This window comes from Rattus norvegicus, chromosome 6 (genome assembly GCF_021556685.1).
Source record: "Rattus norvegicus strain SHRSP/BbbUtx chromosome 6, alternate assembly SHRSP_T2T, whole genome shotgun sequence".
Classification (NCBI taxonomy): Eukaryota; Metazoa; Chordata; class Mammalia; order Rodentia; family Muridae; genus Rattus; species Rattus norvegicus.
In genome coordinates this window covers 94,998,475-95,026,315 of record NC_141539.1, presented here as the reverse complement: position 1 = coordinate 95,026,315, position 27,841 = coordinate 94,998,475, and the positions used below count along the sequence as shown (strand labels likewise).

At 44.9% G+C, this 27,841-nt stretch overlaps 1 protein-coding gene across 1 annotated transcript; it reads right to left on the bottom strand.

Moving 5' to 3' along the window:
- Nucleotides 1–104: 104 nt before the first annotated feature.
- On the bottom strand, nucleotides 105–27,841 carry Abhd12b (abhydrolase domain containing 12B). The gene is given in 14 exon segments (NM_001395730.1): nucleotides 105–283; nucleotides 378–496; nucleotides 1,015–1,093; nucleotides 2,275–2,357; nucleotides 10,260–10,339; nucleotides 13,264–13,301; nucleotides 13,707–13,836; nucleotides 13,955–14,000; nucleotides 15,926–15,956; nucleotides 18,406–18,525; nucleotides 20,574–20,676; nucleotides 21,791–21,918; nucleotides 27,700–27,800; nucleotides 27,802–27,841. Coding segments are annotated over 13 exon segments (1,086 nt in total). The 5' UTR covers nucleotides 27,802–27,841; the 3' UTR covers nucleotides 105–255.

The window sequence follows — 27,841 nt, the reverse complement described above, 5'->3', positions numbered from 1 at the left end:
CATTTGTAGATAAGGTCAGATTGCATTAAATTCTGACTCTGCATGTTGAAGATTTGGCACGATTCTCAGAGCACATGATGATGAACTATAGAACATCTCACAGGGCTTTGTTTATTCAAATGGCCTGTGACCTGTGAAAGTCTCAGTGGCTTCAGGTCATCCAAGCAGCCCGGTGCAGTTCTGCATAAAGAAACCACCTGGCTCAGGTGAGGTTTGTGCCACATTCTCACTGGAGATTTCTGCTGGTCCGTTCCTTCATGCCCACTGCTGGCTCAGAAAGTCTCTGCAGAAAAAGGACTTAGGTCAGCTCACACTTGGGCTGACTAATGCCTGGTCACCGATACAGCTCAGGGGTCACAGTTAGCAAGGGTTCTCACCTCACACTTCTTATCAGCATGGGACTTTCACAGAGAAGGTTGTGATGGTAGCCAGGAGGAAAGACGACCATTTTGACCCGGTCTTTGTTCCTGTAGGCACTGCGTGCGATTTCATAGAGCTGCGGGAGTAGCAAAGACAAGAGTCAAAGGTGGTGGTAAACAGCCATAGACCCCTAGTCTGGTTTTCCTAAAAGGAAAGGGACTTAGGGAGCTTCTCATCAGGTCAGAGACTGAGGGACCCTCCAGATCCTCGGGTGCCTGTTTCTATAGCTACGGACCAGAAGGCCTATGACTAATAGAGACCACTAATGAATGCTCACACCCCTCTGAGCGAACTTCACTGCACAGGCTCAAAGAATTGCTATGGCCCAGCTCCAGCACAGGCATGTTTAAGAGAAAACATTGTTAAAAGTGACATGGGGGTCTCACTTAGCCACAGACCCCAGGTGAGGGACCAAGGTCTACCCCTTACCCCAAACTCCTTTACACTAAGCAGCTAAGAACACTGATTTACATCATTGTTTACATCAGGGAACATGGTCCTTTAGGGATGTAGAGAATCCCCTGTAATGTCAGAGACCTCTAGGCTCCAACCAAAGGTCAACTAGATGAAGAAATGGTAGAGTTCTCGGGTTACCTGCTTTCCATACTCCAGAGGCACCGTCCTGTCGTCTTCTCCATGCAAGATGAGAAGCGGGGAGGACAGAAACTTCACACTAGGAGCAGACATGAGAGAAACACCCAGCTTAGGAATTCAACCTAAGCCCTTAAGTCACAGTCCTTGTGACACATGAAGCTTGCCCAAAGCACAAAAATAAAATTTTCCTTCCAAAAAGTCACACAGCCTTATGTGTGTAAAACTTCACCTTCTAACCGTTTTATCCTCGTCCATGCCCCGCTCTTTCATTTGCTCACACAATTGAATTAATTCACCACCTAAACATTGAAATTATTGATTTGTGTTCTGCTAGTAGGCCTCATCTTCCTACTCTACAGTGTAATGCCTGAAGTATTTTAATTAAAAGTCTACAAGATAGGGAGATGGCCCAGTGAGGAAAAGCACTGGATGTTCTGGTTGACCCTAGTGACAGCTCACAATCATTTGTAACTCCAGTCCCAGGGGAATATGACACCTCTTTGGGCATCAGACATACACACATACACAAAGTACCTACACACATGAAATTAAAATAAACAAATCTTTAAAACTCTATGAAATAAAATAACTCAAAAAGTACAAAACTACCGGAGAAGCTGAGCCTCTCTTATTGCAATTTATTTACTTCTCCCCATAAAAGTAGAGAGTGGATGTGCATCCCAGGTGTGAGTGGTCACCTGTGGATGAGCCTTCCAGGTGTGATTGGCCACCTGTGGACTTGAATCCCAGGTGTGATTAGCCACCTAGTTAGCCCAGTTTGTCAATACAAAAGGTCACTGACATGTAGAAAGACTTCTGGTCTCAGGCCCTACTCAGACACTTCCCTGTCCTTCTGAATTCATCACTAGAGGTCACTGCTTAGAACACTGGCTCTCCTTCAGTGCTGAAACAGGAAAAAGGATATAGTAACAGCTGCTTATTTAGACACGTTCTTAAATTATTTCTAATAGTGAGAGATTCCCCCATAGATGGTTAGACTTGACCCTAGCAGCTTTTCACGGGGTCTATAAAGATGCATATTTGTGACATCAGAGAAAGTAGTGACGTTGGTGAAAGCATTGACCCAGACATAGGGAAACAGGAGATGCTGAAATGTGTAAAAACCCTATTCCAAATCTATCCGTCATCTCCCAGGACCAGCATGAAATCCAGAGAGATGCAATGCCAATGCCCTAGGTTCTCATCTGGTACACCGTGGCAGTTCCTTGAGAGCCAAAGCAGACGTCTTGGTTAGCTTACTTTTCATCATTAGGGAAGACTATTTTGTCTTCTTTAAAAGCATCCATAAGCGTTCTTAAACATCTTGGAAGCTTCTGGTAAATCTATTTAAAGAAAAGGAAAAAAAATGAAAACCAAAGATGTTAATGCTTGCCCCACAGCTGTCTAGAAATACATGGTTCCTGGAGCTCAGCAGCTTTCCCCAGCAGGCGTACATACATACAATCTGCTACAGCCTCTCACTACGTGAGCCCTAGATAGCAACAGAACAGCTACTCTCTACACTAGACTTCAGAAAACACTTATGGATCCTCAAAAGCAGTTCCTGTAAACGAAGAATTTGGGAGGGGGAAACAAAAATGAGCAGAGAAACGGCCACACTTCGGTTCTAGCATCAAAGATAACCAGTGTTAACATTTAGCTGTATATTCCTGTATTTCTTCATTTCAGATGCACGTGACACTCTTCCTCCACTCACAAGGGAGCAGTAACACACGAAATCTAAAATTTGCTTCTTATGCAAGCAGAATTAACTAGTTTATTTGGGGTGCAGCATTCAGATCCGCCAATTCTGATGAGGATATTTGATAGGTGGATAATTGGGTTTAGAAGATTTGAACACTAGATGGTAGAAAATGGTTTGATGGTATAAACCTTTAAAAGCATTTCCAGATTTGACAATGGCCACAGGACACTAAATACAATTAATTGTGTTTGTTCGGTTGGTTGGTTTGATTTGGTTTGGTTTGGTTTAGTTTGGTTGTTCAAGACACAGTTTCTCTGGTAGTCTTGGATGTCCTGGAACTCATTCTGTAGACCAAGCTGGCCTCAGAGATCTGCCTGGCCCTGCCTCCCAAGTGTTGGGATGAAAGGCGTGTGTCACCACCACCCGGTGACAGCTGTCAGTCTCCACACACAGATTTTCCCCTGAAGGGTCAATCTGCAGAACGTAGAGTCGGAGCTGAACCCGCCTTCCAATATAGGGATGATGTCGTCATGTAACTTAGCTCAGAACCCCTAAAACCTTCTGTTTTAACTGAGAACATGGGGTAGAGGACAGGAGTCCTGCACAGCATAGTGCCACCTCCCACCTTCCCACACTGGCAAACTGAATCCCAAATCCAAAATTGCCCTCTGTCTCCACTGCGGCCAGCCCACACCACTTCACTTTTGGACTGATGCAGCTCCCAGCTTGCACCCGTATCCACACTGGTTAGCTTAACGTGCTTCAGGGGTCTGGACTGAGCTGAACACAGCACTTTGACCTTTGAGGCCCTGCAGAGTTGGGTAGCTGCCTCTTCCCGCCTTTCCTCACTAAGCCCCTTGCTGGCTGTGTCTGACTTTGCGCCTTCTGCTTCTAGACTAGTACAAACTGCCTCAAAATGGCACCTCCTCAAAGACACAGATAGCTGTTTTTGCATCAACATATCTCAGCGGAGGTCACACTTTCCTTCTCCATGTTTCTTTTAAACATTTTTGAGATAATTATTTAATTAAAACTCTGCTTCTTTCCCTCTCCTCCCTCCAAACCCACCTTTAAGCCTCTCATTCTCCTTCAAATTCACAGCCTCTTTTATTCACTAATTCTTATTTCATGCATGTAGCATATGTGTGTGTGCAATATATGTAATGTATATATAATACTCATATGTTCCTAAGAATAACCTGTTCAGTCTGTACAACATTACTTGTATGTATGTTTTCAGGGTAGTTTTATAGATGTGCTTATGGCTTATAAGTTTTGCAGCCTAGTTGAAGTCTTGTCTTCAACATTTCCTGTGACTAGTACTCTGTTGAGATGGGTCTTTCTGTTTCTCCTGCAAGGACATAACTGCTTCACTAGTTGAGTAGGGGTGCAAAGACATTTCTCTTTTCCGCAGTTACCCTCAAAATCTAGAAGACTTCCTGGAATATACTAGATGTTCAATACATATTTGCTAAATTTAGAATTCATCTTTTTCTGCAAATATTCTTGTATGCGTCATTCTTAGAATAGACGTTTACAAAAGAAAGACCAGCAGAGGCTCACACAGATCTCGTACTTTAGCTCTGAGGGGAGGGCAGAGGGACACAGGGCTGTGAGTGGGACATGGCAAAGGGACAGAAATAGACACCGAATAGGCAGGCCAAGGCCAGCAAGCTTCACAACATTTTTTAGATGGAATCTCACAATGATGCCAGGCTGGTTTGGAACTCACGATCTTCCTGCCTCAACTTTCTGAATAGCTTATATTACAGGTACACAGTGCCACACTTCTAACAAAACCAAATTTTACGTTTATCTGGAGTGAGTGTGAACAGTTGTGACCTTTGACCACGTGGGCTCCGGGGACCACATTCTAGTCAGTCAGCCTAGCAGCAGGTGTTTAACCCAGTGAACTCCCGTCCAGCTTCCCAATTTCTAAAAAGAAGAAAATCATGAAAATTGGGCCTGCCACCTGCAATGTGCTGCTCAAGAATAGTAATTCCTTCCTAAATGTTACATCTGATCGTCTAGAAAGGAATTCACAACTCCATTGGGAGTTTAGTTCGACAACTGGCATAGACAGTGATTCCAGTACCAGGAAGTAGTCTCCGTTGGTCACTTAGGGACAGGCCCACAGCTGTGACAGTCCTCAGGTGCTCAGGATCTGCCTGGGCCACACATTTTCAGCTCTCTGGGGATCTGCATTCGGGTGTGGGCTGGCCATAGAACACTGCCTCTCCTCCCTGCCTTCCCCTGCTGTTTCTATACTAAGGGCAGGGTTACTGGGTTTGTTTTCTTTTCTTTGTCTCCTAATAGCCCCCTCCCCTCCTGGAATCGGGACTCATGGGAGAAAAATTCAATAAGAGAAACCCTGTAGCAATTCATCTCAAATTCTGAAGGAGTAAGAAGAAAGCAGACCCAAGTCAATCTTCTCCCATCATTCCTCAGTCCCTACCAGGGGAGATGCCTTTTGAGACTAAAAGGTCATATGGTTACCCACAGCCCAGACTACAGAGGCAGGCTTTTAATTGGTCTTCCTGCCTCCCCTTTCTTCTGTAATACTCTTTGTAGCCCACTCTTACACAGAACAAGGGGGGAAGGAACAGGTATTGTTGCTGTCCCACTGGAAGCTGGGTATGTCCAACGCTGTATCTTACTTGGTTTTTTGTTTTGTTTTGTTTGTAACAGTCTTGTGCATTTGCCATTGTCAACCACATTACTTTTTCTTAATGGGAACCTCAGAGGACAGACCAGTGTAAACAACAGCAGGGTTGTGGGGGCCGCCATACAGGACTAGTGGCAGAGACTAGATTGAGCTCAGATCCATTTGGATCCTTCCACAAGACTGAGAGGATCCCTGTAGTCACTCATGGCTTCCATCACACCCTCTCTCTCCAACCAGAGCACGAGGTGGAAGACCTGCGCGCTCTACCTCCCCTGTGCCACACCGTTTATTGGATCTTCCTCAGCAGGGTTGATCAGGCTCTGGCACCACAGGCAGACAGGGCAGCCCTGGCCCACGGAGTGCTCTTTGCGCGGGTACAACCTTAGCTGCCTTCATATGTCAGTATGTCCGTTAATTTGTCACAGCAAATTTGTATAAACTTTTCTTATCACAGTTTATACATGAGGTCACTGGAGCATTTAGAAAAAGAAAAGGCCCAAGATCTTAGAAATTTAGAAAATTAAGCCTGGGCGGTCAGCAGCCAGAGCCTGTTATACCAGCAGCTCCTGGTTTGCAATGCAGAACAGTACCAAGGTGCAAAAGGAGAACCTGTTGAGCAGAAACTGTAACGACCTTAAATGGTGACGTTTCCCTGGACCAGCAACATGAAGTACGATCCTGGATGGAGCTGCCAGACAGCAGCAGTCAGCTGCAACACCCAGTCAGCGAGCCACGGGACAGCAGGCATCCCAAACGCCACAGGACTGGTGAGCCGCCATGCCAGCAGGGGCGGTGAGAGCCAAGCGTGAGTTTATCCTTGCTGTCAACGGCCATCTGTAAGTTTTATGCCATCTAAAATTGAGTTAAACTCTTAAAAACTCGAGAGAACCTGGGTGGGTGCAGTAGTCCACACCCAAGTCCTAGCTACTTGGGAGGCTGGGGCAGGAGAATCACTTTAGCCCAGGCGTTCTGGGCTCTGATACAGTATTCCTCCATGGTCCCTGTTTCAGCTCCTCCATCCAGGTTCTTGCCTTGAGTGCCTACCCTGACTTCCCTCAGTAGGGACTATAAGCCATAAGATAGAGTAAACCCTCTCCTCCCCAGGATGCTTTCGGTCATTGTGTTTTATCACAGCAATAGAAACCCTAGCTAAGACAAGAGTCTATGTGTAGATCATGGTAGAGTCAAGGGAGGAATCAACAACACATCAAATAATAATTTCCCAAAATATATAGGGTTATGAAAAATACTTTTACTTCTCCTATATGGTCAAGAAGAAATCACAATGATATTAAAATACTTTAACTAGATGAGAAGTAAGTACTTAAAATATTTACTTATTTATTGCATATATATGCTTTCCTGCCACAGTGCAAATGTGAATGAAGGTCAGAGGACTTGTGAAAATGGGTTCTCTCCATCCGCCCTGTGGGTTCCAGGGATCAAACAGAGTTTATCAGATATGGTGAGTTGAATGATAATGGTCCCCATAGTCTTATATGTTTAAATAGTCATCACACACACACACACACACACACACACACACACACACACACACACACACACACACACCGTGCCATGGTGGAATTGTTTGAAAAGGATTAGGTAGAAGGTGTGGTCTTATTGGGGACAGGCTTTGAGCTTCCAGAAGACTCATACCATTCCCACCATGCTCTCTGCCTCCTGCTTGGAGATGGAGCTGTGAGCTCTCAACAGCTCATCCACCTGCCATGATAAACCATAAACTCTAACTTCCTGAAGCTGTAAGCCCAAGTAAACTCCTTTTAAAGTAAGTTGCCTTGTCCTGGTATTTTACTCAGCAATAAAAAATAATGCATCAGGCTTGGCAGTGTCCTTACTCAGTGGGCCATCTAGCCAACCCTTGGACTAGCTGACAAAACACACTTTAAAACTTGTGGCACTCAGAAGTGTGGCTTAGGTAGAATCTATCCTAACGCATGCATTGGAAAATAAATCCCCTGAATAAATTCTTAGATGATGCTGGGCAGAGTGGTGCACACCTTTAACCCCAGTACTCAGGAGGAAGAGGCAGGCAGATCTCTGTGAGTTCAAGATCAGCCAGATTGACAGAACAAGTTCTAGGACAGCCAAGGCCACACAGAGAAGCCCCGTGAGTATAAAATACAATATATATTAGTATTAGTACTACCATGTCAAGAAGTTTTTCAAATAAAAAATTAAATATCGGGGTTGGGGATTTAGCTCAGTGGTAGAGCGCTTGCCTAGCAAGCAGAAGGCCCTGGGTTCGGTCCCCAGCTCCGAAAAAAAAGGAAAAAAAATTAAATATCAAAAAACAGACAGAGATGGCTCAGTGGTTAAGAGCACCGGCTGCTCTTCCAGAGGTCCTGAGTTCAAATCCCAGCAACCACATGGTGGCTCACAACCATCTGTAATGGGATCTGATGCCCTCTTCTGGTGTGTCTGAAGAGAGCAACAGTGTAGTTATATACAATAAATAAATCTTAAAAAAAAACAAAACAGAAAAATAACCTAGAGAATAGTGATATACTTGTTCTGACCCAAAAGGCTGGAAAGAGGCCAGCAATGGAAGCTGAAGGTAAAGACAGAAATTAAGGAAACAGAAGGCATTCATTCAGTCAGATGATTAGACAGCAACTGTCTCCTGCTGCTCCTGCAGGCTGCCTGCGACTCACAGCTGCTCCCTAGTATCTTGGAAGACAGGAGGCATGGTCTCTGTCCTTCCTCCATCCATCCTTCCATCCTTCCATCTGTCCATCCATCAGTCCATCCCTCCATCCCTCCATCCTCTACCACGGGAATGGCAGGAACAGTACACCCTAAAGCCTCACCTCCATGGGACTCGCTGGAGCTGGACTCCTCCTGAGGACTCACTGCCTGCTCTTTCCCCTTTTCTACCCCATAATCCCATTCACTTGTGGGGCTTTCCACGGTGTGCTCCCATAGTCAGCCACACACAAAGTCCCTGCCTGGAGCTAGCTTCTCAGAGAGTGTGTTGGAAAGCTTAGACTAAAGAAACCTAAATGATAGATAGATAAGCAGGCAATATCCAAATGGCCGATAACATATAATGAAGCCTAATCTTTTCACTCACCAGGGAAATGCGAGCACAAGGGTATGCCTATGATACAAAGTATGATTCTCCCACATGTGGTGAAAGACACAGAGCACTGTCCATGCTACGGCAGAATCTCACAGGAAGCTATTCAGTCCGCAGGCTCACTCAGTGCAGGTCTGCACATTAGCAAGGCATAAATAAGTACGACGCTGGAAAGGAGACTCGGCCGTTAAGAGTACTGACTGCTCCTCCAGTTTCTGAGTCCTGGCAGTCACATGGCCTCTCACAACCATTTGTAACCTAATTCCAGGTGATCCGATGCCTTCTTCTGACCTCTTCGAGGCACTGCATGCATATAATGTAGACATATATACAAGCCAAACAATCACACGGGAAAAATAGAATACAAGCATAAGAATGTACACCACCAAGCTGGGCGAGCAGTCACCTACCATGTGTGAGGCTGAAAGTTCAAGCCCCAATACACAGACACACACAGACACACAGACACACAGAGACACAGAGGCAAACAGACACACACACACACACACACACACACACACACACACACACGAGAGAGAGAGAGAGAGAGAGAGAGAGAGAGAGAGAGAGAGAGAGAACACAATAACAGTGCTATGAACTGCCTCAACCTGAGAGTGACTTGAATATCTTTGAGTAACAGGATGGTGTGTGTACGTTATAGCTGAATACCATGTAACAACAGAAATGACCAAACTATGGTTTTTCACATCCAGACTAAAGTCTCATAAGTAGGTTAGGTGAGAAAAGTAAGTAGAATGTAACCTTTGTAACTATACTTGTATATGAAGAAGCTCAAGTAGAACTAATTACTCTTTAGAGACACACGCATAGGCAACATCTTTGCAAAGAAACACACAGATGTGGCTACCTTCCCATGGAAGCACGTAAGCAAACTTTAGAAAATCCTGTGATGGCTTACGGTATAAAACATTTCAGAAATAAGCAGATCAGAGTATCCCCGTGATGCTTTATTTCATCAAATAATTTAAAACTTCTGCCTGTATCTCATCTTAAACTTTTGCCTTTCCTCAACTCTCCTGCTAAGCCTTCATTTGCTCACATTTATCGTGGGTTTATGACGTAAACAATTGAATCAGGCCTTGAGTAAAAGTGTAAAATTAGGGTCATGAGCCAGACGGAGTGGCTCATGCTGGAATCCCAGAAATCTGGGAGCTCGTGACAAGAGGACTGTCATTGGTTGAAAGCCAACGCTTGCTATACAGTGAGTTCAAGCGTAGTCTGGGCTATGAAAGGAAACCTATCTCAAAAAAAGTAATAAAAATGATGACAATAATAGTGAGAACAGGAGAATGGCACAATAAATATTTCAGACTCATCTTTGTTTCAGTTTCTTGAGAAGACTGTTGTCTATACCTGGAGTACTATGTAAAAGCATTTTCCCTAGAATCTTCCTCATGATAAAATAATGTAAGAGCTGGTCTTCATAAAGCTGAAACATGTATAAAATTTCATTTTCAATTCAAAGTGAGTCATCACCATGGTAAACCCCCATATCACCATATCCAATGAGTTTTAAAATTGTAAAATGTGTGTTCACTTCAGCAACACATGTATATAAAATATATACATAATTACTTACAAAATAAAATATATGGTTCACTTGTTGGGGCTAACACTTGTGCCTTCCGTAGTAAACTGACCAAGCCTAGAACAACTTGGGAACATATGAAGCTCATTAAAGAAAGGACCCCTGTTCATAAACGCCTGGGGATGGAAACAGCCTGGACAGCAAGTGAGGGGAACGGGAGACTCACCTTTAGCAAAGGATAATTGATACTCGCCACCCACATGTTGGTAAATGGAGCTTCTAAGACAATGGCATCAACTGGATATCCTAGAAAACAAACACAAGTTAGCTCTCTTCTTCAAACACCAAAACACCACCTTCCCTAGGTAAGAGGGGTCCTCAAGGTCTTGTACATTAACTGCCTACATCAAAACTGTTTGTGAAGTGTTTTAATGTGCAAGCTCTTGAACCCTATGGGGTACCTGGGGTAGGGATTAAGAATGTGTGTGTGTGTGTGTGTGTGTGTGTGTGTGTGTGTGTGTGTGTGTGTGTGTGTGTAAGGGTACCTGAGGCCTACTACTATGTGAGAATTTTTAGAACCAGTACCAAGTGAGAAAAGCCCAAAGAATTTAAGCTGCCTTTCCCTCAAACAGATGAAACTCTAAATCAGCGGGTCTCAACCTGTGGGTCATGACCCTTTAGACCGTTGGAAAACACAGACATTTACATTACAATTCACAACACTAGCAAAATTACAGTTATGAAACAAATTACAGCAACAAAGTAATTTCATGGTTGGGGGCCACCACAACATGAGGAACTGTAGTAAGGACCACACCACTAGGAACGTTGAGAGCCGTCGCTCTGACTGCTTCTGTCTTAATTAGCAGGATTCAAAACTAAACTGAGAGTTACTGGTACTCTCACGGACCCAGGACAAAGACCACTACTGTTCAGGGAGCTGTGGAGATGGCTTGGCTGGAACAGTGGTTCCCACACAAGCATGAAGACCTGAGGTCAGATCCCCAGCAACCACGCAAGGAACAGTGTGTGGCAGGTGGCACACATTTCACTCCCGGCACTGAGGAGGCAGAGAGATGGAGGGCACGTCCAGCTCACTTGACAGTTAGTCTAGGTGAAAGGTGAGCTGAAGGCTCAGTGAGAGACCCTGCTCAAAAATAAGGTGGAAAGCAATGGAGAAGGATATCTGATATCAATATTTGAACTCTACATGCATATTTACACACATGCAGACACATGAACACACATACACACATGCAGACTCAGGTGTGCTTGCACACACAGACACATGTATGTGCTGGCACATTCACACACATACATGCACACACATACACGTGCATACATACCCATACACCTATGTACATGCACTTGTGCATACACACACATACATATGCAGACACATCTATGCACATGCATGCACACACAATTACTAACTATTCAAGGTATGACAAGGAGGTGGAGGGACCCCCAGAGCATTTCTAGGGGTTTTGGCTGTGACCTCAAAGGACTTCATTCTAAGAAAAACAGTGCATTAGCTATAAAGCAATGCTGATGAAGGCATTCTGAGGGCTGCTTCAAATCAACTTAATCTCTGATTGGTTCGTGGTGACTTTATCCCCACCCAAAATGCCTTGAAGGGGAAATGTAGAGTATTCCTGAAAGAAGAGAGCATCATCCCAAGTTCTCAATCCATCACTTTCCATAAGTAACTGTTATCACTAGGTCTATAAAGACCTAGGTTGTATCTCAGAAGTGTTACACTTTTCTACTACGCCTGAGGCCAGGAGTTCAATGCCCAATTTCAAATAAACAAAACAAGGTGTCAAGTGTTAATGGCACATGATTTTAGTTCCAGTACTCAGGAGACAGAACAGGGTGGATTTCTGTGAGTTTGAGGCCAGCCTGGTCTACAGAGTGAGTTCAAAGATAGCCAGAGCTACACAGAGAAACCCTGTCTCAAAAAACAAAACAAAGGGGGTTTAGCTCAGTGGTAGAGCGCTTGCCTAGCAAGTGCAAGGCCCTGGGTTCGGTCCCCAGCTCCAGAAAAAAAAAAAAAAGAAAGAAAGAAAGAAAGAAAAAACTGAAGTCCAAGGGTATTTTTTCTGGAGATTGAGAGAAAAACAACTGCTTAGGCAGTCTGCACAGCTGCCAGAAGTCAGGGGTCGCTAAAGGTGGGGGGGGGAGCGAGCGTTAGAGCAAGCATGAGAACTCTGAGTATCAGGGTAAGTACACAGGATTGTTGTTCTTAGACAAAAGATATTGACAGACAGGCAGGCAGGTAGACAGATATAGATTGATTTATAGATAGACAATAGGTGGATAGGTAGATAGATAGGTAGGTAGATAGATAGATAGATAGATAGATAGATAGATAGATAGATAGATAGATAGATAGATAGATAGATAGATAAGTAGGTAGGGTAGGTAGGTAGGTAGGTAGGTAGGTAGGTAGGTAGGTAGGTAGGTAGGTAGGTAGGTAGGTAGGTAGAGGATACATGTCTCTCAATGAAAGTACACATATTTAGCAGTAAGGATCTGTAAGCAACTGCCAGACAAAACAAAACCATGTGTAATTGGTCATGAGCTTCTTAGACATTTCAGAGCAGCATTGGGATACATTCTTTTTAATCCACCACATCTATACATGGAGCAAACCTTATTTTTTTAATCTTTAAGTAAATGGTCTACCTCTACTCACATCTATTCATGGGGATTCTAAATTCATAAAACCAGTGAGAAAGCAAGAAAGTAAGCCACACTTTTGGACCCTGATACCTGATACACTCAGAACTCTTTGACAAACACCAACAAGAATATCAGGGAAAATGGGCTGCAGAGGCAGTGTGGCTGTGACTATCGTTTCAGGATACGTTAGTTTCCTGTCTTATCATTAAAAACCCATCATTTTAGAAAGAGGACTCTTGGAGACTAAGGCTTGTTATGTAGCTATGGCTGCTTCAAACTCGAGATCTCCCTGCCTCCGTCTCCTGAGCCAGGGGCTCATAGGTGTGTACTACTACACCCAGGGAGGTAACTTTAGCTCTTGGTATCTGTTCTCCATTTCACAGCCTGGAATAGCTGCACTTACACTGCTAAAAAATCTTCCAAAATCGGGGCACCCTGGGGTCTATGGTCAGTGTGCACACATACACGCAAATTACACAGAACCTCCTGACTTTATATTTTTCTACCTCAAGCCCAAAATCTTCCATTTAGGAATCTCCCATTACCTTTTGCCTCTAATGCTCTCGCAGCATTTGTTGCGACTCTGTAAAACAATGACAGCATGGGTGTGAAACATGGCAGTCAAGCTGACACTGTGGCCTCAACACCCCAGAGCCAGCGACTGATGAAAAAGCTCTGGACTGTCTGCCCAGAAAATCCACATAGACACAAAATTTTGCCCAGAATTAGCCCTGATGTAAGGGTCTTATTCTTTAATGCTCTCACCAATTATTCCAGAATAGACAGTGTTATGATTACAGAGGAACTTTAAGGAATTGGGGAGAGTGTCTTTCAAGCAGCCATACCGACAGGGCAGGCTCTCGCTGTTTCTAGAGAGACCAAAGAACCGAAGTTTCCCAGTTTGGCTTCCCTTCCACTGTTTGCTGTGCCTTTAAAGATATAAACCCCTCTAAGGACCCACCAGAACACGGTCTCAGTTCGCACTTACCCTGTCCCCAAGGAGTGGCCCCACAGACACACAGGAGTCCCACCACTTCTTGTCTTGGCCCATTCATAGACACAAACAGCATCTGTGGTTAGTCCCTCCTCCGTGGGTGTTCCTGTAGAATCCCCAAACCCTGGCAGCAAGAAGAGACAAACACAGGATCATGCACTCCAAACTAAGGAGTCATCAAAAGCCTTCTCCTCTCCCCACCCACCCCTGTCACTTCTTCATACACTGTTCTCAGCACATACCTCTGTAGTCCACAGACAAGACGTGAAAGCCACCATCACTCAGCACCTGCGTACCAGACGAGCTGTTATCATTTCAAATGAGAAGAGACAAACACAGAAGACTCCTCTCCACACATCTCTATTCCTCGTTGTAATGGGAATAAAGACGAAGGGCTATCGCACCCTGGTAAGGCACATACCTAACATGTTCAAGCTACTTGGTTTGAACCCCAGAATCACAAAGATTTTTTAAATCTTTTTTAAATGTATTTTTTAAATTTACAGATGAAGGTCTGCAAAAGACAGAAAGCAGCCTAGGTCACTCACATCCGGGCTCTGCCACTAACCAGCTATACAGCCTTAGCCTGTGTGTTAAACATTCAAACATGTAAATACTACTCAGGGCCGCTGGAGGTTACATGGGTATTGCACTTATGCACTTGATTCCATGTCACAGTTTCATTTGAGCAATCTCTAGAGTTGGAGGTGTAGCTCAGCAGGGAAGGAAGCACTAGGCCCTGCAAGCTCAAGGCCCTGGGCTCTATCCCTGAGACCACACACATTCTGAATGAATGAATGAATGAATGACCACATACATTCTGAATGAATGAATGAATGACCACATACATTCTGAATGAATGAATGAATGAATGACCACACACACTATGAATGAATGAGTGAATGAACGAATGAATGAATCTCTCTGATAATAAAACACTACACAGAGTGTAGGGAGAAGCAAATCTCATCATGGAGACGGACTTGTCTTGAATATGGCCAGATAAAAGATATACTTTTAACTAAAAACTAAAGAGATCACCACTTGATTCTATGAACTCATTTCCCAGTCCCAAGTAGGTAAAGAAAAAATATGAAAAGCTCAATTTCAAATGAGCTGAAATGCAATAATATACAAATATGAGATATCCTTAAAGATATTTTGTAGGTAAAGAGATCGAAGAGAACATCCCTACTCACTAGCCTGGCTAGATGTTGCACAGATTCTGCCCAAGCCTGCCTGGGCCTGTCTGCATCTATGCACTGTGGCCTCCTGCTTCGGGGATGTGTGTGTGTGGCTCCGCCTCACAGAGATCTTTAACATTCAGAGCAAACTGTGAGTAAGGAACTAACTGGAACTTTCTGTTTAAGCTGGGCTATGTAGTCTTCAAAACGCTAGCCAACACATAGAAGCTAAGTACCAGGGACGAGGAGTAGGCATGTCCACGTGTGACTTGTGGCACCCCAGACTGAGTAATAACAGTAACAGCCCTTACCCTGTCCCTCAATATTTATTCCTAAGAAAATAAACAAGGCCCCAAAACAAAATAGATGTCTTAAGTGTTCCTTAGCTATAGTATTTAAGTAAATTGGAGGGAGAAGTGAGACTTATTATAGTATCAGTGGGCCGGTTAGCAGTTACTTATGAATGAACAGGAAAAGGTACATTCGTGTGGCCTTTAAATCGGTGACTGTGACCCTACGTTAAACACTGGAACGTGGGGCTGAGTGGGAGGTAGGAACCTAATCACAGCACTCGGGAGGCAGAGGCAAGCTGATCTCTGTGAGTCCAAGACCAGCCTAGTCTATATAATAATTTCTGGGCCAGCCAGGGTTACATAACAGAAAATGTTTATAAAACAATATTAAAGCATGCAATATAAAATTATATATAGGTACAACTATAGTATCAAAGTATTTTATGAGAGAGAGAAAAGACCAGTGGAGAATGAACTCAAACGGAGGGAAGGAGAGAGGGATTAAAGGAAGGAAGAAACGATATGATAATAAAGACCTTAGTTGTTGGGGTTTTTTAATCACCTGTCCAGACAGGCTCAAAAGATTTGTAGAAATGAGATCAAATTCATGAAAGGGTTTTCACACACGCACATGGTCACGCACATGCACACACTCACGCACACGCACACACACACACACACACACACACACACACACACACACACACACACGCTCCCTGTGGCCTCTCAGGCATACCTGTGCCAGCTTAATTCTCGGAGGAGCTGCCCTGTAGAGGAGAGAGGCAGAGGGGAAAAACCACAAGAATTAGGAACTACTAAGACAATCTCAATAAAAGTCACTCAGGCTTCAATCCTACTCAGTCCCCTCCACCTTTCGGTTTTAGATTTGTTTGTTTTGTTTTGTTGCATTGTGGTTTGAGACAGAGTTTCACTCTGTGGATGGCCTCACAGAGCTCACACAGATCTGCTCCACCTCCCAAGTGCTGGCATTAAAGGAGTGTGGGGCCACACCTAACAACTCCAGTCTATTTTTTGGGTCGGGTTTGGGGTTTTGTTTTTGATTTTTGCTTTGTTTTGTTTTGTTTTTGGTTCTTGTAGTTAAGAGAAATAAAGAACAGGAGAAAGAAATGTTTCTTCATGGCAAGGCCAGCTCGCCTGTGTCAAAGCAGATGATTGAACGATACCCCCATCCCCTTCCCCTGCCTTTCTTTGGGTGCACTGGTCTCTCCAGAGCTTCCCAACATGGGCTTTTGATAATGTGCTGTAACCCATCTCCTCTGGGTTCTGTGCGACAGAACTTAACCCCTAGGTGTTCTATCAGCTAAAGGGAAGTTTGGAAAGGGCATTTTCAGAACCAGGGGGTCAGATCGGGTCATCTGCTCTCAGCTCCAGTTTGTCTGAACCTCACTAATTCAGCCGCAAAGTACAAGAAGAAATCGACAAAGATGCCTTTGGGAATACAAAATGCCCCCCAAATGACAGCATATACTCTCATCTTGACAAAACAAAGAATTAACCAAAAGGCAGGAAATCCCTTTAAGGAAAAAAAAAAAGTCCTTTAGAGCCAGAGTTGTGAGCAGTGAGCGTGGAATTCCCAGAGCATCTGGTTAAAGCAATAAACCCATTTCCTAGAAACAAAATGGAGCCACACTTCAAATTTCATATACAACTGGATACTCCCGTGCCTAAATACCCTGATTTGGGTACATTAACAAATCTCCCAGGACTTCCTGTTTGAGGAATGGTACTCAGTACTCAGTACTCAGTACTCTACTGACTGCAAGCTGAGCCTTCAGGCCAGAGGCCGAGGATGGTGTGGTCCATGAATCTGGATCAACTGAGTACAATTTCAGGTTCACTCAAAGGCAAAAGCAACGGCAGTGAGGCCTACTGATCCTTAAATAAACCTACTGTAACACTGTCTGACTTCATAAATCAGAACACGTTAAACGAGGCAGACCACTGTCCAGTTTCACTGAAAAATCTCAGGAAATCTGAGTCTAAAACAGACAGTGTAGGCACACTCCTGGAGAGAGGGCAAGACTTGAGAAAGCCATCACCTGACAGAAAATGACAAAGAAGCACAGGCGAGGTAGCCAGTGGGCAGGTTCCTGAGCCCTGAGACGCCCCACCCCCACGCCCACAGACTTGAGCGACAGACCTTGGTCTGTGCTAGCTCTGCTCTGGGCCTAGCTGTCCTGTAGCTCCCAACAGATAATCATCTGGGCCAGGGGAGACTTTGACAACACATCAAAGGACAACAGGCTTCTGGGAGGCCAGCTCTGTGACAATGCCAGACAGGAACCACAGACTGAGGCTTATGTTAGAGCGGAAGTTATCAGAGTCCCCAGTTTCTGTGCTCAGAGTTCTAGGTGACTTCTCAGAGTTCTCAGGTGTCAGGCTTCTGATGAATGAAATTAACGCTAACGGGCTCTCCACTGTCATTTTCCTGATGTGGAAATTGCTCTTCCTTTGCCCTTAACACATGCCTAGGCCTTTTCCAGCCATCCATGGGTCTGTCAATTTGTGGAGTATTTGGAGACTGGAACTTGCAAGCATTACAACGGGAACACACGTCACATAGAAAGCTATGCACAGCAATGCAGGGGAATATTTTACAGGAGACTCGAGGAGGATTGCAGGGAGCCATTTAGAAACAATTATTCCTAGCAACAAGACCAACAGCGCACCAGTCTGAGGCTGAGGGGAGAGTGGCCAGGCAAATCACTTGACACACATTAGGATCTGAGGTCCCCGTGGCCTTTGTGCAAGGCCATGGTTCCGGCCAGTTTCCTGCACACAGTTCTTCCTGTTGGACACAATGAAGAACATTCCCCCCTCCCACCATGTTCCAGCCTGCTAGCTCTAGTCCTTCTTGGTTTAAAAACAACTGACGCCATTTTGATTCAATCCATCATCTTGAGTAATTTTGATGAGTAAAGAAACCAGTGACTTCACTGAAATTGATATGGACGTTTTAGAAGAATTGTTATTTCCTCCCATTCAGAAACAGACCCCTGCCGTTCTACATGCAGACTGCTTGTTTAAAGAGAATGTCTTTGTCAGAACACCCTCACATTTCAACAAAGGACTAGAACTAGGCAAAGGCATGTCTGAGGTTGAAAACTGCCTTCACTATCCCATGGCTTAGAAACACTCTTAATCTTTCAAAGGTAAATAGACAGACAGACAGATACACCAAACAAACGTGCCGACCTGTGTTCTGCACTGCCATGGAGATAAACAATAATCGGGTTCCCGTCACGGAGGGCGGCTTTGTACCAGCATCGACACTTCCCCTTGGCCTCTTCTCCCCGGCAGCTGGGGACTGTGTGCCTGAAGAGCAAGGAGAGGCTTCACCATGCTGCAGAGGCAGAAACGGACTTCTTCCCATGTACTTATGAGAGAGATGATGTATCAGAAACGACAGCTGCATATATACATGCTTTAAAGATATTTTTAAAGTCTTCTCTAAGCACATGCATAAGCTAATAATATAATCTAAGAGCACAAAATATCTGAGGAAAATTGCTACTGTGACCCCACCACCCCACAGAGGGTGTTAACTGTTTACAAATGTTTTAATTGTTCTAACTTTGGTCTCTTTTAAGAAGTGTCCAAGATGGCAGTTCTTAGACACAAGTTACTGAAATGGCAACAGCAAAGGTTGAAACCAGTAAACGAGAATAGATACTTATTTATCCAGAATTTGAACATGAATCCAAGCTAATCCTTTTTTTCCCTCTCAGTAACCAATATATTATTAAGACACTCATGCACTTCAATAGCTGCTTATGCTTTGATGCTCAGGTTTCAGCATATGAGTACATAACAACTTTAAACATACAATTAAAGATGGCCCAACACGGTGTGGGGTGATGACTAGTCTTGGTTGTCAACTTGACACACCTGGGAAGAGGAAACCTTAGCTGAGAAATAGCCTCCATCAGACTGGCCTGTGGTTATTTCTATGGAGTGTTTTCTCAATTGCCCACTGTGGGTAGTGCCATCCCTAGGCAGCTAGGTCCAGAAGGAAGTAAGAAAGGCAGCTGAATGTGATCCTAGGAGCAAGCCAGTAAGCAGCCATCTTACTTCCGCTGCAGTTTCTGACTCTAGGTCCCACTCCAAGCTTCCTGCCCTCTTCCCTCAACCATGAACTGCACTTTGAAAGATGAAATAACCCCTTTCTTCATCAAGTCGCTTTGGCTGTGGTGTTTATCACAACATTAAAGCAAAGCAGGACAGCTCTCTCCCATCACTAAGTGATGGTTACTTCAGAGCACAAGTCAGGTGGTTGAAGAGAAGCCTGTAGCAGACCCCGAGATCCCTCCTAGATTACACCCTTCTCTACAGACAGGTGTCTTCACTTTAACTTCTAAGCTACCCAGCTCCAAAGTCACTACTCAAGGAAATCCATGCAGTCTGACTGAAAAAATGCATGTGGCCTTGAGATTGTAAACACCGGTCTTGAGTTCTTCTATCTCATTCAACTGACAAGAGAACCCTGAAAATGAAGTGCTGCACTGTATCATTTCATAGGTCATGCAGAGCTGGCTAATGGGTGATGAGTCTTCAATCCTCTCAATCCCCAGGACCTCCGGAAATCCAGGTGCCACTGTCCTCTGGGTGAGCCGATCATAGCTGCCTCGTCAGGCCCAGGAGGTCAACCTAACTATCAGCTAGACTGTCCCTGGGGACAGGGAAAAACTTATATGCATTGTTCCAGAACATTCTCCAGTTGGAACTCCAGACTAACTGATGAACTATAAAACAGAGAGTTAATAATGACAGTCAATAGCTAGCAGGAGACCCAAAGAGAAGACCCCAAGATCACCACAGCAAAAATAAAAAATAGAAGGCACCCATGACCTCCTTTGACCTTGACCGGATATTTGCTGTGTATAAAAGTAAAGAAAAAAATCACAATACCTTTATCCCATTACAAGGAAAAGAGTCATTGGACACGGGTGGGCACAGCATATTTACCTCAAGAGGAAGATGAAGAGCAAGGGAAAGGAAGGCTTCCTGAATCTAGCAGTCAAAGTGAGACACAAAAGCTGAGGTAAGGTAGATGGCAAAGGGAAGGAGCAGACAAGTCCTGGCTGTGGCATTTGTCAGGGAGTCGGTGTCTGGACTAGAGGGATGACAGCATGTGTGGATGGAGTAAGGCATAAACATGTGAGACCAGAACACTCTGTCGGTCTGTCGGTCTGTCTGTCTGTCAGTCTGTCTGTCTGTCTCTATCTTTAGCATCTCTCTCTTCTCTTCTTTCTACAGTCAATGCAGGTAAGCGGAAGGGTCTCGGGCTTGGGGAGAGGTTTCAGTGGACAGAGCATTCACATGTCAGGAAAGCCTAAGAGTTAGGGAACTGTCAGCTCACTCACCAGATGCCAAGCAGCACCCCAGGCTCAGACCTGAGGAAGAAGTTCACAGTGTGAGCAATCTTTGTTTCAGGTCTCTTTAAATCCACGAGAAGGGGAAATTTAACTGTAAGGCAGAAATCATAGTCAACCACAGCATCAGGCTCCATGTCGGTTCAGCACAGTTGTTAAAAAGTTGCACCTTTGTAAGCCAGTGGTTCTCAACTTTCCTAGTACGGTGAGCCTCTAATTCAGTCCTCACATTGTGGTGACCTCCAACCACAAAACTATTTCACTGCTACTTCATAACTGTGATTTGCTACAGTTATGAATCATAGTGTAAATATTTGTGTTTTCCAATGGTTTTAAACGACCTCTGTGAAAGGGTTGGTCTATTCCTAAAGGAGTTGCCCACCAGTTGAGAACCACTGTTGTAAGCAATTAGTTCTAAGCTGCAGGCTAAACAACAGTAGAGTCCATGCAATCTGCACCCTTTCTGGAGCTAAAAGCAGAAGAAATCATTTTTCCATAAAGGTAAGTAAAAGGGGGCAAAAATAAACCCACAGGAAATGTCATTATCATTAGCTATAAAGCAAAATATAGCTAGTACTAATATACAAGGAAGGGCATGACACTGAGAGCTAGCACTCCAGAACTCTACAGGGATACACATCAATCTCCTTATGTTCTCTCTCTCTCTCTCTCTCTCTCTCTCTCTCTCTCTCTCTCTCTCTCCTCCCACCCCCCTCCCGTGTGTGTGCGCGTGTGTGCCTGTCTGTCTGTCTTTGTTTTTCTGTGTGTGTATCTCCCTTCTCTTGCTTCTATAATGGATACAGGTTAAGAAGAACAACCAGAGGGCTGGAGTGATGATACAGTGTATCTCCCTTCTCTTGCTTCTATAATGGATACAGGTTAAGAAGAACAACCAGAGGGCTGGAGTGATGATACAGAGGATAAAATGTTTGCTTGTCACACAAGCATAAGAACAAGAGTTAGGCTCTACCATACCCACATTAAACACATACGCACGCACGCACACGCGCATACGCGCACGCACGCACGCACACACACACACACACACACATATTTTTTAGCAGTGTGAATACAATACAGCAGTTTCTGACCATGTGAATCTAGCCAGTTTTGTAACAAATGTTTTTCTTGTGCCGTGACTGTAAAAGCAGTGAGTTCTCACCTGGGGAGAATTTATGTAGGAATACTTATGCACAGTTCATACTTACAAAAATTAAGATATATCATCATATTCATCAGAGGAGGGACAATGTGCTCCTTTAGCGATTTACTTGTGAAGCTTCTGTATTCCGCCGCTATTTTTCTCCCGAGTGCTGAGCAGGCACATGGAAAAAGTCTGCAAAATATTGAGGAGCAAACTTTTCAAGGTCAGCTCAAGTTTTGTCTTGGTTTGTTTCTCTCTTATGATTCAAATCCAGCCTGGTGGTGGTGGTGACTCCCTTTAGTCCTAGCACTCAGGAGGCAGAGGCAGGCTTGGTGTACAGAGCAAGTTCCAGGACCGCCAGAGCTCCACAGAGAAACGTGTCCCAAACAACGATGACCTCGACAACAACGACAACAGCAATTCAAATCCAATTCCAGAGGCTAGCACTGGCATGTCAGCAAAACCCTTCACACAGCTGCCCTCATGTAACTGTGTAAAGTGGCACTGAGGGGCAGCCAGCCAAGGAAGGCCATTAAACAGAGCCCCTGCTGGTCCCTGCAAAAGCCAAGGATGGCTGGAACAGGGAGGGAAGCTATGCCAATGCATCTGAGTGAACAGTGCATAGGAGGCCAGGATAGGACACCAAAGTCGAGCAGCTTAGTCAGTGCTCGTAGCCCCATTAGCTCTGAGTGAGCAGCCACTAGAATCACAATCTGGCTGGGTCTCAGAAAGCAGCCTGTGGAAGAACCCACCTTTGAGAGAAGAAGGACCCATGAGAAGCAGGCACAGAGACTTCAACAGAGCTAGAGTCAGCGGACGAGATAGGGGCACATGCATTTACTCTGTGTGTGTGTGTGTGTGTGTGTGTGTGTGTGTGTGTGTGTGTGTGCGCGTGTCTGTGTGTGTATCTGTGTGTGTATATCTGTGTGTGTGTCTGTGTATGTGTGTATATCTGTGTGTGTATCTGTGTGTATATCTGTGTGTGTGTCTGTGTGTGTATCTGTGTGTGTGTCTGTGTGTGTGTATCTGTGTGTGTACTGTGTGTGTCTCTGTGTGCGTGTGTATCTGTGTGTGTATCTGTGTGTGTCTGTGTGTGTATCTGTGTGTGTGTCTGTGTCTGTGTATCTGTGTGTGTGTCTGTGTGTGTGTATCTGTGTGCGTGTGTATCTGTGTATGTATATCTGTGTGTGTCTGTGTGTGTATCTGTGTGTGTGTCTGTGTCTGTGTATCTGTGTGTGTGTCTGTGTATCTGTGTGTGTGTCTGTGTGTGTGTATCTGTGTGTGTGTATCTGTGTGTGTATATCTGTGTGTGTCTATGTGTGTATCTGTGTGTGTGTCTGTGTGTGTGTGTATCTGTGTGTGTGTCTGTGTATCTGTGTGTGTGTCTGTGTGTGTGTGTGTGTTGCCAGAATGTATGTATGTACACTATGTGCTCTTGGGCCTCTGCCTTTCTTCTACTGTTCTCTGCAGCACAAACACCTGAAGCCAAAAGCCATGGCAGCCCAGTGATGACTGTCCACTAAGGCCACCTCTGTCTGGAGCCACATTTTTCATGAAGGCAAGATGGTGTCCTATTTTTGAGAAATATATCCCCATCACTTGTTATACAAACCCTTTTCCCTATGGTAACTGGTTGGCACTAATTGCTTAATGTAATGTTGTTTGTTGGTTGCCCAGATCCCTCTGCTACCCCAGAGGGTAAGGTGGTAACTGCTATCACCTTGCTTTGCATATGAGGAGTGTTAAAAGTCAGGACTCTGTCCTTCCCAAAGTCACAATGAACCATGGTCCCCAAGTCTGCTTGACTCCCTGATCTCCAACAAGATGCCACAGATCCATTAGGTCTATGTGCTTCCCGTGCATGCAAAGAAGACCCCAAGAACAATGACGTGGGCAATTCTGCTCCTAGGGAGTGGTATTCATACACCTTTTCCTCCTCTGCCCCCTCACCCTGTCTCATTGTCCCTTCTTCCTTAGTTTCTTCCCTCTTTTTCTGCCCCTGCATTTACAGGAGCCTTCTGCTGTGGAAATAGCCAAACTGCTAAACAATTCTCCCTCAAGTGTTGATGAATTAAAGACCAAAGCCCTTATCTAGATCCAAAAGATGCTACAAGAAAGATAATGAATCATGGATTTTTGGGTGCATTTACCGGTACCAGAAAAACTGCAAGCTCCGAGGAGCCAGTACCTCTTCAAATAAATTTGTCACACACAGGCAACTGCCGATCCACAGAATCAGCAAGAAAGACATGAAGAGGACTGTTTCGTAACACTCTAAAGAAACCACCAGGAAGGCAGCAGGAAGGGCAGGGCATTTTTTAGAGATGAAAATCCCAGCCCCGAGGCTCTGCTTTGAGCCATAGATCAAGGCAACTGGGGCAGAGGGAGCAGGAGTCCATGAGGGTAGGCATCCTTCTAGTGGGCGGCCTCCTGCTAACTGTCTATGCATCCCAGCGTCCCTGCATCCCGCATCCCTGCCTTGCCTTCCGGGCACCCCTTAAGTTATCTTTTAAAGGTAGGCAGGGTAGTCTCCTGCTAAGTTACCTTTTGAAGGTCTGTCTGCTTGGGGAGCAGAGGCATTGGAAGGAAATATGTCTCTTTCTCTCTTTCTTTTTAAAGGAATAATTTATACAGGACCTTTTTCTCAAATAGCTCAAGGCACTTCAGTGAGAGCCTCTGCAGGAAAAGAAGAGAATGACCTGTTCCCCCAATATCAATAATGCAAAGGGGCTTCTTTTAATGAGGGGGTTGTCAATTTGACTTCCCATAGATCAGCAGAGGATCAAAAGTCACCAGTGGCTAACAGACCTGATTTGAGCAGGGGAGACAGTTTCCAGCCAGTTGTGGCTATAGGCTGGCCACATCAAACAGCCACCTTGGAACCTGGGTGTTCTTTCACCTGCCTTTTGATCAGCCACAACTGCAAACACAGGGTGCCTTGCAGGGGCCAGAGGACCTTACTGGGTGATTCTTCCTGGTGAAAACTCTCTGGAGCTTATGTGGATTGACCCATTCCTGTCCTGAGAGTTCATAAGCCAGCTTTCGGGGACCCAGATCAGACAATATCCAGCCAGACAACTCTCCCAAATATTAAGATTTGTTGTCCCATGTGCCGACTGGCACAGCCAACACGCGCTGATCAAGAAGTACCAGGTTATACCCTCTCCAGCAGGATTCATCACTTTGTATCCTGCGTGCACTCAGGTATTTCTTGCTGAAAAGCCACCCTCCCTCCGTGGCTCTTCCTTTTTTCCTGTCTTCCCTTCCCACTATTGAACAGAGACTCACACTGACTCTTGGTTGCCCATCTTCCCCACTGTGTGCCAGGTCTTGAGAACCACATGGCATAATACAGCTTTTTTGATATCCCTCTCTGTCTAGCACGGGGCGAAACCCAGTCGGTATCTGCTGACCCATATGGTGAAGACTGACAGATGCATTTTCTTTACAAGGGAGGAAGCAGCAATGGAGGAGGCAGTGGGGACATGCCGGCTTCACCCTTTAACTTATTTATGTTTTTAACTCTAATTAAAAATTAATCAACATGAGTTCTGCAAGCACAGGATTTTTGCCCATTTTCTTTACTCCCATTGATAGAAAAATGTGATGACAATTCACTGGCTGTGCTAAGAGGAAAATATCTTTTAGGCTTTGTTAGAACTACACGCTGAGTCCCAAACAAATCACACCATGTAGCAGGTCTCACGTCCAGGGTTTATTGGGAAGGGAAATAGAGGCAGCCTCTGGGGGAGGGAGGAGAGAAGGGAGAAGGGGCTAGGGAGACCAAAGTTTTATTGGGCCCGTGGCACATGTGCAAGGGCACATGCGACAGGGACCGTGTGCAAAGGGACAGACACAGGAGCACCTGTTGGGCCGCTAGAGATGACGTGTCTCATCGCTAGGTCCCTCGAGAGTTGGCTGTACAGACGCCTGATTGTGGTGAAGTCACTTCTAGCTGTCCACTGATGTGCCTGGTTAGCAACATTTCTCCTCTTGGCTTCTTTCCTGGGAATATTTTCCATTTTCCTGTCTTAGGATTTACTCTCATCGTTCCATCCACCTTAGGTAGTAACAGTATCGGATGAACTTTTAAAATAAGTATACTAACCAGGAACATGCCTAGATTAGTTTTTTTTGTTGTTGTTGTTTTGTTTTTTTTTTTTGTTTTTTGTTTTTTTTATCAACTTGACACTGGCTAGAGTTATCTAGAAAGAGGAACTTCAATTAAGAAAGTACCACCACTAGATTGTCTATAAACAGGTATGTGGTGCATTTTCTTGATCAATAACGATTGATGTGGCATAGCCCAGACCGCTAAGGGTGCACAATCCTTGGGCAAGTGGGCCTATGTAATTTTAAAAGCAGGATGAACAAGTCAGTAAGCAGCATTCCTCCATGGCCTCTGTTTCAGCTCCTGCCTCCAGGTTCCTGCCTTGAGGTTGTGCCCTAACTTCTCTTCATGATACACTATAAGCTGCAAGATGAAATAAACCCTTACCCTCCCGACTTGCTGTTGGTCGTGGTGTTTTATCACAGCAAAAGAAAACAAACTAGGGAAAATACTAAAACTCTGTCACTGCGGACAGAAGCTGATCGAGTGTTCTCCTTCCACCTCTCATCACATAAGCTAAGGTGCAGGGTATATACAGGGCTGAACATGGTCAGCACCCTGGGAAACTGGTGAATCCAAACTCCCTTGGCTCAAAGAAGGAACAAAAGTCTGGAAGCTGGAACTGGGTCTGGGCCTCAGTCGGACTCACTTTAGATCGACAGTCCTCTGCTCAGATGAAGAGCTGCACCATAGGCCATTCTTTTAGAAAGCATTTCTTGAGTCTCAGGAGACTTGCTTTTTACTAATCAGTGAGCCACGCAGCAGAGGGCCCTACCGACAACTCTGTTTTCAGCAAAATGGCTGACTGTCCAGAACTGTGAACCATATCTTTAATTGTCTACCTAAAAGATGCTCTTTCCTGCTTAGTGAGGGCTGAACCGTCAGCCACTGGTGTTATAGAGAACTTGGGTTGGAGGGACTCTCATATCAAAGGGTAAAGAGTTGGTAACTGGAGCAATGTGATGCCACCCACTCTCCGACCTCTGCACTGGGAAAGGGGGTGCTGATAGGACAGTAAAGATCCCCATTGGCCATCAGTGACATCTCCTGTGTGAGGCTGTGACCCTAGAGTACTTTGTAACTAACACAAAATAAAATGAAACAGAAACAAGACACGTAACAAGATTACCAGTATCCACAAAACAAACCACATACGCATACCTCCTGTGGCCACTGCTTCAAACCCAGGACTAGCTCCAATGCTAACAAGACTGAGGATGACTGATTAGACCATGGGCTCTTGAGAGACAGTGTTTAAAAACAAACAAAACACCATGATAAACAGACATTTTCATACATAAGGAATGTTAAGAAATTACACAAGTAACCCCATACATACATAGTGATTTCAATATGCCCAGAAGTTCAGCCAGTCATTTAAATACACACCCGGGAACCCATTCCTGAGAAGCCAAGGATCTTTCCCCACCTACACAGGCCTTTGACCTGAAAAGATTGCACCTCTGATTACAGCACATCATATGTTATGGCTGTCTCTAGTGTTAGTAATATTTAAATTCATCTGGCAGAGTAGTAATTTGAGCAGATAAAAGAAACCATCTTTCTGGAGTCTCATTTCCAAAGCAATTTTACATTTCTGAAAAGTCAAGCCTGCCTGTCTCGCTGGCCTAGGTAGGATTTGAACTCAAGGATAAAGCTAGCTTCCAGAACTCAGGAGTTTGTAAGAATGTGGAAGCCATGAAGTTCCCCTAACCCAAAGCCAGCCCTAAAGCTTCAGTGCCTACCAGAGCTAGGAGAACGGTGGTCAGGTTCTGGACAGGATGGCCCCAGCAACTGCCTTACCTGTGCCTAGAACAGGACAAGGGAGCTATGAAGGTGACTGACCAATCAGGCACACTCACCGCAGGTTCCTCAGGACCATAGCCCACCAGGAGGCCACACAGGAACAGGCAGGGTCCCCAGGCTCGGAGGCTGCATCACAGTCTCTAGTGTTCCCTTTCATTCCTGAGGTGCTGTCACTACTGAGGGAGCTGCCACAGGCTT